The sequence below is a fragment of the Sesamum indicum genome, linkage group LG9 (genome assembly GCF_026168435.1).
Source record: "Sesamum indicum cultivar Baizhima isolate 11 linkage group LG9, ASM2616843v1, whole genome shotgun sequence".
In the NCBI taxonomy this organism is placed as follows: domain Eukaryota; kingdom Viridiplantae; phylum Streptophyta; class Magnoliopsida; order Lamiales; family Pedaliaceae; genus Sesamum; species Sesamum indicum.
Window position 1 is genome coordinate 7,285,391 of NC_142665.1, and position 12,556 is coordinate 7,297,946.

Sequence of the window (12,556 nt, forward strand, 5' to 3'; positions counted from 1 at the left end):
CCGCATGCTACTTTTAAGATTATCACTCAGAATTCTGCATCTAATCTGCTCCACCAACTAATATATTCATTTCAATACTTTGTTGCTACCTTTTAAATGGGATAATTTACATTGACACCAGAGATTTCGTGTAAGTATGTGTAGATCTTTTGTGGTTTGAGAAATTTTATTTTGTATCAGTGATATTTGTTTTTGTTTAACAAATATACCCATTCGTTAGTTGAAATTTACCCAATTTGTTGATATTATTAGCAAAAGAAGTTATATGAAAATTTATATTTACTCTCGATTGACTTATTACTGGTCCATTGCAAATCAAGTAAATATTTTTGTAACCGAACAACTACCCTTATTTTACATGATAATACATGTGGTCATGAAGTATATTTTTATCTTTATAAATGTATTTTTTTATTAGAAAATATTTGTTTAAAAATTTTAATTTACTAATTTACAAAAATTGAAATTTAAATCAATTTAATGATTCGGAAGAAATAGTTAAGAAAAAAGTTCCAAGCCCAATAACTATGATCATCATCTCCAATTAAAAGTTGTGGTGGATGCCTGCCTGCCTTTTAAATAAGTCTTTTTCAATTTAGGGATAATTATACTCCTTTCTTCTAACATTTGATATGATCATATATAAATTTTTTATGGTTTGATAAATTATATCTATTACTTTTTAGGTTTATTTTTATCCAACAAATCAGTCTTTCCGTTAGTCAAAATCTATCAAATTTGTTGATGTTAACAAAAAATTCAGAAAAAATCTATATTAACCTCACATTAACTTAATACTGATTTATTGCAGGTCAAATAAATAATTTACAATCAAATTATTCCTCATACATCCTCACGTGTTAATGTATGTGAAGATAGTTTAGTTCGAAAAAAATTATTTGATCTGAATAAGATAATAATCAGTCAATTGAGGGCTAATACCAATTCTATTTTAATTTTTCTGTTAATATCAACAAATTCAATTTATTTTGACTAATTTAGGCACTTATTTGTCAGATGAGACCAAACCTCAAAAGTGTTAGATGTAATTTTTCAAGTTACATGGGGCCTATATGTAATCGAACCAAACATCAAGAGAGGAGGGTGTAATTATCCCTACAATTTATTATTTTTCAAAAACAGATCCATTAAGGGTAAAATGGAGATTTCACCACCCTCCAAACGTCTGTATATCTCTCTGTCATCTTGGCTCCACGCTCCGAATTCAAAAATTTCAAACTTACAACGGTACACTGCCTACCCCCACCCCCTCTTCCCCCAAATTCCTTTCTCATCTCTCTCCCTTCTCACTTTCCTCTCGTCTTACCATCGTGGAAGTCTGTTCTTGGTGCTGCTGTTCCATCGCCGATCTTTAGCCGGACTTCGCATTCAATTTCATCAATAATGCCGTTGTTTTCTGAATCAACGACGAGCGCGGTCAAAACCCGGTTTGGGTACCACCAGAATCAGCAGCCGGACGCGGCGGACTCGGGGCTGGCGCTGATGAAGAGCTCCAGCACTCCGGATCTGTTCTCGAAATCAGCTTCCAGGGATATTTTCTTGTTGCAGTCTTCTTGCAAGGACAAGTCATCTAAACCCGATGACGTTGAAACCACGTCGTGTCCTGCTACTCGCAGTTTTGAATTTCGTGAAGATCCCAACTTCTGGAAGGAGCACAATGTTCAGGTATGTTGTTCTTGTTTTTCTTTTTTCTTCCACAGTCGCCCTTTAGTATTAATCAGTGATTCTGACTTCTGAGGGTAAGAAGCACGCGAAGTGTAGGGTATATATTAGTAATATAATAGCCAGTTGTTACGATTTGCCTTGTAAGAATGCTTAAATGGTTATTAGAGCTTGCAATTTTGAAAGTTTTCAATAATATTGCATACAGCATCAGAACAGCTAAATTCTTGTGACTCTAAATAAAAAATGTCAGTGGCATCTACTACATAGTACTTTCCCCCCCAACTCTTTGTTTGGTAATTTCCAGGTGATTATACGGCTACGTCCTTTGAGTAGCTCTGAGATATCACTTCAAGGCCATAGTAGATGTGTGAGGCAAGAGAGTTCACAGACAATTACATGGACGGGGCATCCAGAGTCCCGATTTACATTTGACCTTGTGGCTGATGAAAGTGTTAGCCAGGTACGATATATGCTGTGTATATGACTTATTTGTTCATGGTTTCTTTATTATTTCATGATATTCATGTTTGCATTACTTTAACAGGAAATGTTATTTAAAGTAGCTGGGTTGCCAATGGTAGAGAATTGCGTGGAAGGATATAACAGTTGCATGTTTGCTTATGGCCAAGTGAGTTAAGAATTTATCTGTTTCAGAATTCTACAACTTGGCCAATTTACGTCCTTCTTGTATATTTTGAACCACTCAGCTGCCGCATTAACTTATTAGTCTACTGTTCTATAATTGTGGAATTGCTTAACTCTTTGTTACTAGATAATTTTTTGTGATGCTTCCTTTCATAATTTTGCATAGACTGGAAGTGGGAAAACCCACACAATGCTTGGAGACATTGAGGGAGGTGCCCGAAGACACAGCGTCAATTGTGGGATGACACCTAGAGTTTTTGAGTATTTGTTCTCCAGAATTCAAAAGGTATGCCATGAGTGTATGCTTCATCTTGAAATTAGGAGAACCAATTTCTACCATCACTGTATTGTATCTTAAAATCACCACTAATTTTAATTGAAATTTTGATCTAGCACAAACTGGCTCCTGAAGCCCCACACACTAACCTTCACTAAGATTTGGCCTTTACTTTAAAAATTGTATGGTTGCTCACATCAAAGTTATTTAAGGTGACAAGGTTAATATTTGACTAATCTTCAAGATCTGTCACTGCTTTTCATGTGAATAGTGCCTGTACATGTTTCATTTTGGAAGCTGCTATTCTGTAATGAACTTGTTAATTGATTTTCGTTGGACCTTTCTGCATATATTTATTTTCAAGTATGCTAGATATGAACACAATATTTATCCTGTGCTTCTATTTTACATTACAGGAAAAGGATGTCCGCAGGGAGGAAAAACTAAAATTTACTTGTAGATGTTCTTTCTTAGAAATCTACAATGAGCAGATTCTTGACCTTTTGGATCCTTCATCTGTCAATTTACAGGTATTGCTCGTCATGACCATATATTTAGTCATTCATTAGAACCGTATATCTGCATGTCTCCAACCCCTATACCACTTATTACATCAAACTCTCAGAGAAAGACACCTTCTGATACTTTATATCAGGAGATTGGAGAAAGAATGTTATATCTACCCTCTGTCTATATTTTATCCCCCAAAATTGGTTATATAGAGGGAAAAGAATCAGTTCTACATCTCATTGTTCTTGCATGGGGATAGTACTAACCACTTAGACTTTAACAAAGGTTTTAACCATTTCAGACTAAGACTTTAATAAGCAATATATTACATTGCCAAAATGTGGGAGCAGAGATTTCACCATGAAAGACTTCTGCTATAAGGATTCCAGCAGACACCCTGGTGTTCATGTTCCTAAAATGGCGAAAAATGCATTGAATAAGCCTTCAAGGTTTATGGTTTCTTTTTCCTTGTAGAACCTCAATAAGAAAGCTGATTGACTATGATAGTTGGTTTTCTGCAGATCAGAGAAGACAGTAAGAAAGGTATTTATGTAGAAAATGTCACTGAGGTAGAAGTCTCAAGTGCCCGTGATGTGATCCAACAGCTTATTCAGGTTTGTAATTTCATTTACATAAGACTTCCTCTCTTGTTTATGCAATAGTACTTGGATTGATATACAAGTATGTCTAAAAATAAAGTAGAGCATTTTCCCTTCTTTTATCTAGTTATTAGTCGTTGACCATGACTAAACTTAACTATTCACAATAAATAAAACTTAAAAGGAAGAAATTGAAGGACTAAGAGGTTTCATAAATAGACTAAATATTAATTTCTTACTGCGTGGGCCACTAGACATACAAGATGTGCCTGTTTTATGAATGCTAATATGAGCTCAACTCTTATTGTTATCTGGGTTTACATCATGTTCTTTTTTCAGGGTGCAGCCAACAGAAAGGTAGCTGCAACTAACATGAATCGTGCTAGCAGTCGTTCTCATAGTGTGTTCACATGCATCATAGAGAGTAAGGTAAAAGAGTCCTTGTTCTTATCCAAGATACTTTTGACATTTCTAATTTTGACCTCAAATGTCTAACTTGAACCGTAAGTTTGTTTCAGTGGGAATCACAGGGGGTAACTCATCACCGGTTTGCTCGCCTTAATCTTGTGGACTTAGCAGGATCTGAAAGGTAACACAAAATCAAGGTGGAAAAACAGAAGAAGATAATCATGAAGTTTTGATAAAATAACTTCTGCTTGTTCCAACATTCCTGTCTTTCAAATGTAGGCAAAAGAGCTCTGGTGCAGAAGGTGAACGTTTGAAGGAAGCTACTAATATCAACAAGTCTCTTTCTACATTAGGGTATGCCTAGGTTTACTCCGTTTTTCTAAATGAGATATTTTAAGTCATCCTTGAATTGTGTTTGTGACTATGGACTTCAAGGTGAAATTGGACATGTTTTATGATATGCAGACTTGTCATAATGAACCTTGTGAGCATATCCAATGGGAAATCACAACACGTCCCTTACAGAGATTCCAAACTCACTTTTTTGCTTCAGGTGAATATTATGTTTAATATCATCAAGAAACTATCTCTTGGCTGCAGATTACTGTTGCATAAATGAGGTGCTTGATATGTCTTAGACTCTTTTACATCCGTTAGTGCTAGTTTATGCTGGTTGGCCCTGTGTACTCACGTCTACCAGAAAGAATGATGTTAAAAGCTAATGCAGTTATGTTCTTTGTCAGTCATTTGTAAGAGAATTGGATGTGGATTACCAGGTCTCTTGTTTCTCACGTTGTGGTTAATTGACTCAGACAGATTGCAGTACAGAAATCACAAAATCTTTACTTTACTGTTTTGCAGTCTTAGAATTAGTAGATATTGAAGAATAGTGTTCCTTCAAAAACTTGAATCATGAAATCTACGTACTATGCACACTGATTGCTGAAAAAATTGAATTGATTTCTATTCTTTACTTTATTGCTGGCAAATATTTCTGCAGGATTCATTGGGAGGAAATGCCAAAACAATTATCATAGCAAACATTAGTCCCTCTAGCTGGTCAGTGCCCCTTTTGAAGAATTATTTCACTTATTTCAGCATGGATAGTCTTCAATAATCATTCTGCAAATATTCCTACTTAAAGCTTAGAATTTACTAATTTCATGTTTCAGTAGCAATCTAATGTTTTTATTGAGTTATTGGATTGAAATTCAGTACTCTTATTCTGCTCTTGTAGTTGCTCGCTAGAGACACTGAGCACATTAAAGTTTGCCCAGCGTGCCAAATTTATAAAAAATCATGTAAGATTACTTTGTCTATTATATGGAATGATGTACCTAATATTTCAATGTTGTAAAGGATGCATCTGAAAAGTTCTGGGAGTGAACTTTCAGCAATTTGTACAGCCACTGCAACAAACAAAATGTTCATAAAACTCAATTTCTTATTTTTCCTGTAAATAAATATTCCTAGCTTAAAACTGCTATTTGTTTCTCACTTATTGTCTGACATATTACTTTCTAGGCTATCGTTAATGAAGATGCTTCTGGAGATGTGCTGGCTTTGAGGCTTGAGAACCAAAATCTCAAGGTAACAACTTAAATTTGATTGGATGTTCAATCATCTCAGTGTGACCCGGCCCCACAAAAGGAAACAAAAAAACAAAAACAGAACATTCAGAGAGAGAGAGAGAGGGAGGGAACATGGAGGTTAAGTGTTCTAATGGTAGACACAATGTAGTAACAGACAGCCAAGAGACCTTTTTTTGCACATATTCTGATGTCTGCATCAAAGCTATTAAACTCATCTTGGGGGAAACAGTTGTCATGTGATAATATGGCTTGTTCAGAGTAGGTTTTTGTTGCCTAAAAGCATCATAAATAAGAAATCTTGGGTTTCTACATCCAGCGAACTTTCAATAAGACAAACAATTAATGATCACTCTGTATCACTGATAACAGTGGGTTCTTTACTCATGGCCAGGGGTAACTGCACATATCAACAAGGTTCTCCAATTCTGGATTTCCATGCCATTGGGTGCTTCTAATATGTAACCCCATATTGAACTAGTACAATGAGTAGATCATGAATTCATGCATGCTATGAGTTGCAGGTTTGATAGTGCAGTAATAAAATTGGGTTGCAGGGTGGAATCTTAAAGTCTCAATACCATGTTGTTACTATGTTAGCTTAATCTCTATCTTCAATCACCCACCATTTTCCACTATACTGTATTATGTATGTTTTATTTTTTTAAAGTTCTGGATTCAACATTTGTTTTAATCTGCTTTCAGCAGTATTACTTTGGCATTTAATTATCCGAAGTAAGATTGGCCTTGGTTGAACTTACACAGTGAATTTCATATTGTTTGAGTGACATTGCATCACAATCCCATTGATGCATTTCTTCTTCTCGATGCCATTATACTTGTAGCAAATTTTGGTTATTAATCATTTGCATCAATGTCATTTCTAGAAAGAAGTATCTCGTTTGAGGAGCCTGCTGAATGGAGGAGCTGAAAGCCATGATGGTGATGCCTTATCAATAACATTTCCAGGATCTCCAGGATCCTTTAAATGGGATGGATATCATGGTTTTTCCAGTCCACTTATTTCTGAGAAAAAAATGCCGCATGTATGTTGATTTGTCTCCACCTATGAGAGAGTGTTTTGCATGGTTTCTACTTTCTAACTTAACTTCCCTTTATAGCTTCATAAAAAAGAATATGAAGTTGCCCTTGTCGGAGCTCTCCGAAGGGAAAAGGATAAAGACACTGCGCTGCAAGCTTTGGCAGCAGAGAATCAGGCAGCTCTGCAGCTGGTACGTGTAATCCAATTTCACTGCTTCTCCATTTCATTCTTATACAAATGCTAGGAAATGTATGAATGAGTAAATGTAATTCTCGAAGATATAGGCAAGATTTAATTGCTAAGACGCTCAAGAAATGCTTATGTTCTCATTCTGATTAGTCCAAACAGAAATGCTTTTATTTCTTAATTATTATTTTATTTGAGAGGCTTGGTGAGACAGGAATGCTTATATCGTCTCGATAATATTAAGATTGTAAACCTTATTATTAGTAGAAGCAGCGAAGAAGAACCCAAGATTAGAAAGATGAAGTAAGATTCCATGGTAAAGTACCAAATTTCATAAAAATATACCATAGCAAATATGCAAAATCTCACTTATACAATTTCATTTATTTTTATCATAGAATTTATTACATCAGAGATTCTCGGTCATTTTGTCCCTTCTTGAATGCGAAAGAATTTTGGCTACATGCTGAATCTTCATATTTAGTTTGAGCAAAGCCAATGTATAGTGATTGGGCCTACAATTACTATAGGCGTAGATTTTTCTGGTTAGATGATCACAGTGTGGATGGTGTATCAGGCCAAACAAAGAGAAGATGAGATTCAAGGTCTAAAGATGCGATTAAGATTTCGAGAAGCAGGAATAAAGAGATTAGAAGCTGTTGCTTCTGGAAAGATCTCTGCTGAGACTCACTTGCTTAAGGAAAGAGAGGAGCATTTAAAGGAAATAGAGGTACTGCGTGCCCAGGTAGACCGTAACCAGGAGGTAACAAGATTTGCTATGGAGAATTTACGGCTGAAAGAAGAGATCAGAAGGCAAGTTTTTGCTTTTTTAAAATTGTTCCGTCCATCACTGAATGACGAAAGCACTATCGGCGTTCAAGTTTATTAGATTCTCACTTTTGAGTGCAATATGCATTTTTTTTGTTGATTTTAGAAGTTGATTTAGAAGAGAAGAAAATAAACCGAGTTGGAAGTTTGAAAGTGGATGTAAACAATTTGTACTAGCCATTCATAAATTTGCTGGTTCTGTCCACAAACAGTTGAACTTTAGCATTTTTTGTATTTTCAGTACCAAGTAGCTCTGTCAATGTTGTGTGCTTTTTTCCTGTTAGCTACATGCATCATTTATATTGCTGAATTGAGTTTTACCAAATCACATTTTTGCTAACCTATTTTTCTATTGATTCAGACTGAAGTCATTTTGTGAGGAAGGTGAACGGGAAAGAATTAATGAACAGATAACGACATTGGAAAACAAGGTAAACATTTTATTTTGCTTGTAACTGTTTAACTGAAGTTAATATACGGAAGTTGTGTTTTTCAATGTCAGAACTGTTCACTGTATTTACAGATTGCAAATTGCAATGTTAGTAGTTGCATAATCTCACCATGATTTTGTCATCTTGCTGATCTCATCTGATCCATAAACAGTAGGGGCGTTGCTTCTTAAATGTTTTACGTGTTTGCATAGCATGTTGCAATGTTGTGACCTTTGGTTGGAGGTGGCTAGCAATGAATCAAGAAGTTATCTCTTCTCCCAACCTTCTGCCTTGATAAAGTTGTATGGGATAATACTGATAGTTTGAAGCTGAATGTTGAAAGAGTTATTAGAGAAAAGGAACTGAAAATGCAAGAACAGTGACCTAGTTAAAAATGGATCTCAGAGATGGATCTGACAATATTTTGTGGTTCTCAAATGTGTTGAAGTAGTTGCAGTTAAAAACCATATCCAGAGTCTTTGAAGCATTAGATATTCAGCCATCTTCATTATCACTGCTCATAATAAATTCGCCTTTCAATCTCTTTAACCTTTTGTGTTCTGTAGTTGCTAGAAGCTCTTGATTGGAAACTCATGCACGAATCGGAACCCGCAAACACTCAGGTTCATATCTTTTCTGCAAATTCCGTTTATAAACTTTGCTTAAGATGTAATTTGTGGAGCTAATGATTTTTCTTTTTGATTTTGCAGAGTGACAGTAACTTTCTGAGTTTTAATCAGGTAATAGAAACGAACAATGCAATGATATTAGGAGGCATTTTATTTTACATCAAAATGAATTATGTTAAAGCATCAGAACAAGAATATATATACCACTTTATGTCTTTTGTTTAACATTAAGGCCTTTTGGGCACAGTTGACCTGGACTTAGTTCCAAGAATGTTTTCACTTCAATCTCAATAAACATTAAGTTAGACCTGCCAATCTTGGAGCAGTTGCTTACATATGTTAGTTTCTCACTGCAGGAACCCTCTTCACCTTGGCGCACATCAATTAATGAGGAGAATGAGTTCCTGCGCATGCAGGTAGAGCATTAAACAATTTTATCTTGTTTGAAAAGAGTCTGCCTAATAAACTGGACCTAGGGCACATTTTGGGCTTTATTATTATTTTCGTTTTTGTTTAATGTGAGAACCTTCTTTCATTTACTTCTCAGGCTATTCAGAACCAATCAGAGCTCGACTCACTTCGCAAAAGACTAGACTTCTGTGTTGGTGAGAAAGAAAAGTTAGAAAGGTATTTATTTCCAGAATCTGAGGTGATTCAGTATTAATTAATTTCAGTGATGATGAATTTTATGAGCATCACTATCATCCCACTTTTGAAGATCATATTTGTCTTTAGCTAAAACAAGATACTTAAAAACTTCAAAAAGCTACGTCTGGAAACTTGGCATATGACCGATCAAGGTCTTGGTCTCCTGAATAGTTTTGCTTCACTTTCCAAAAATTTTTCAGACATGTCAATGACTTGGCAAAAGAGCTTGAGGCGGAGCGATTGTCAAAAGAAGCCTTAGCTGAGGAGGCACAGAAGGGACAAACTAAACTTATTTCTTTGATGAATGTCCCCAATGTTGGACAAAGTGAAACAGAACTTAAAACTATGGTTGATGCAATTGCAGCTGCCAGCCAACGAGAAGCAGAAGCACATGAAATGGCAGTTTTCTTGTCCAAAGAAAATGATGAATTGAGGATGAAGCTTAAGGTCTTAATTGAGGATAATAACAAATTGATTGATTTGTATGAAAGGGCGGTTGCAGAAAACAGTAAAAAGATCAGTAATAGTTCGCTAAATCCTCAGAATGATACAATTGAAGATCAGAATTATCACCTTACTAAAGTAGCTGAGGAGAAGGAACAGGAGATGCAAGGAGAACTTGAGAAGCTAAAATGTCAGCTTACGGAAATGCATGAAGAAAATGATAAGTTATTGAGTCTGTATGAGAAGGCCATGCAAGAGAGGGATGAGTTCAAAAGAGTTATAGCTTCTGGTCAACATAAGAATGTAGATGACGAAAAAGGAGACTTCACCTGTCCAGAAAAGCTTGTTGAAGTTGATGGAGGCCAATGTCTTGGGTCTGGTGAAGCTTCTCTTTCCTTTGAGAACGAATATGAAAGGGAGGAAACGGGGTCCGTTGGACCTCATGTCGTGGATGAAAATAAGGACCTTCGTTCAGAGGATCATCCAGTGCCCATCAGTGAGAGTTTACTGGAGGAAAGTTGCTTGTATGAAGTACATGTGCAGGATGATTGTAGCCAATGTTTGATAGATTCACAGACAAGCAATTACTGTGACTCAGATGAAGCAGATAGGACATCGCTTGCAGAAGTTGTCAGGAGCGACATGCCAAACTCAATTGAACAGAACAGGACGGAAATAGATGAATTAAATGAACCTGAAGAACAAGAAGAAAGTTACAAGTTGACAGTGAATACTAGCATCCGGACACTTGATGCATCAGCTGAGTCCAATGAATATGACCAGGATAGTCATATGAACACTGTTGATCCTTCTGCAGGAACTAACTTGGAGATTCAGGAAAATCCACCAAATACAATTGCTGTGCACGTGTGTAAAGATCTGAGTTCAATAAGAGAGAAGCTTGTTGAAGCCCAAGCAAAACTTTCATACTCTGCACAAACAGTAACTATGTTTGGTTCACTTGAGAGAGCAATGATCGAGGTGGATGCACTCTCAGAAAAAATCAGGAAACTGGAATGTAATCTTCAGGCCAAAGAGCAGGAGTTTAAGTATCTCAAAGCTCTTTCTTCAGAGCTGCAGGAGAAAAAAGATCTGGCTAACAAGAAACTATCGGCCATAAAGCAATCGTTGACAAGCTTTTCTTCTTCAGTTAGTTACTTTGAACAGCGTGAGGCTCTGGCGAGATCAAGATTCAATGCTTCTTCAGAACATCTAACCCAAAAGAAAGAAGAGTTGACCCGTCTTCAGTTGTCCAGGCAAGAATTTATGGATGCTCTTTTGAAGATTAAACAAGCGAAAACTGAACTAGAAGACAGCCTTGAGAACTTGAGATCAAAAGTGGAGGAAGAGAACCGGAAACTGGAAAGTGAAAGAGTACTCTTTGCAATAGACAATGTTGAGAAACCAGCTAGTGAACTCTCACAGAGGAATTGGCAGGTGACCGGCAATGCTACTGCGTTGCTCAAATCTGAGGAAGAGAAAACTAAGCTACAAAACCAAATAAAGCTGAACAAGGAAAAACTCAGGGATGTGAGGAAGGAAGCTGAAGCTATGACTGGGAAATTGGGAAAGATAGAAAATGAAATACAAGTTCTTGAAGTCGAGGTGCAGAAAGAGACGTTGTCTGTTGAAGAAATGAACCGCAAGCTTCAGAGTATCGTTCAGGAGAAAGAAATACTTTTGGAGGTTCAAAAAAACGGAAAAGAAGAATTCGAGAGCATGATTCTTGAGTACCACCAGAGCTTGTTCGAGGCAGACCTGAAGGAGGACGAAAAAAAAATCATGCACCAAGAACTGCTAGTGGAGTCTAGAGAAATAGAAGGTGTACAAAGAGCGAAAGCTGAAGCTACAAGGAGAAAGGCAGAGCTGCTCGAAGCCATATCGTGCAACACATGCTTCGTGTCCGATAAGGTGGAGGCAGATCTTCGTAACATACAAACTTCGGTCGTGGAATTGAACTCTATCCTTGAACAATGTGGTTCAATGGAGTCCCAATTCTCTGTAAATCTCTGAACTGTGTGAATTTGTTGAATTGTATGTCATTAATTAAAATTTAGTGATCACTGAATAGTGATGTCTCATTTTATCACGAGTCTTCATTTGATAAAATCAATTGAATCGAGTCAAACATATATTTCATCGTATGCACACGTGTCGCAACTCCCATGACCATTCTCAAATCACTATTAAACCAAAATAAAATTTTATTGCACTATTAGTAAACTTAGGGTGAAAATTCAACTTTTTTATTTAATAAATTTTAATGAGAAATCTTGTAGGTCTCATTTTAAACCCCCCCAAAAAAAAAGAAAAAAGAAAAGAACTTTATTACACAATATTATACACATGATTTGCATATCCAATGCAGTTTAAAGGAAAATCCAAATATATATACATGAATATAATAATTTGTAGTTATAAAATATCACAAATTCCAAGTACTAATTTATTTAAAGAGAATTATTTAAAATTATATCATAAATTTCAATTTGACTATGAGAATTCATATATCAACTATCAACATTTTTCAAATACTTTATAATCGACAAGAATTATTATCAAAATAAATTAATAATCACAAGAATTTAAATTTATAATTTAAAAATCCGGAAATAGTGGGGAGAAGTGAATTTG

At 35.8% G+C, this 12,556-nt stretch overlaps 1 protein-coding gene across 1 annotated transcript; it reads left to right on the plus strand.

Moving 5' to 3' along the window:
- Window positions 1–1,261: 1,261 nt before the first annotated feature.
- Window positions 1,262–11,985, plus strand: LOC105171152 (P-loop containing nucleoside triphosphate hydrolases superfamily protein). The gene is made up of 22 exons (XM_011092178.3): window positions 1,262–1,686; window positions 1,991–2,146; window positions 2,231–2,314; window positions 2,498–2,617; window positions 3,025–3,138; window positions 3,640–3,732; window positions 4,057–4,146; window positions 4,236–4,306; window positions 4,405–4,479; window positions 4,591–4,678; window positions 5,126–5,184; window positions 5,363–5,426; window positions 5,650–5,715; window positions 6,602–6,760; window positions 6,836–6,946; window positions 7,520–7,755; window positions 8,132–8,201; window positions 8,768–8,824; window positions 8,912–8,941; window positions 9,187–9,246; window positions 9,378–9,457; window positions 9,679–11,985. The coding sequence occupies exons 1-22, from the start codon at window positions 1,405–1,407 to the stop codon at window positions 11,933–11,935; spliced, it is 4,422 nt and encodes a 1,473-aa protein (XP_011090480.1). The 5' UTR covers window positions 1,262–1,404; the 3' UTR covers window positions 11,936–11,985.
- The last annotated feature ends 571 nt before the right edge of the window (window positions 11,986–12,556 follow it).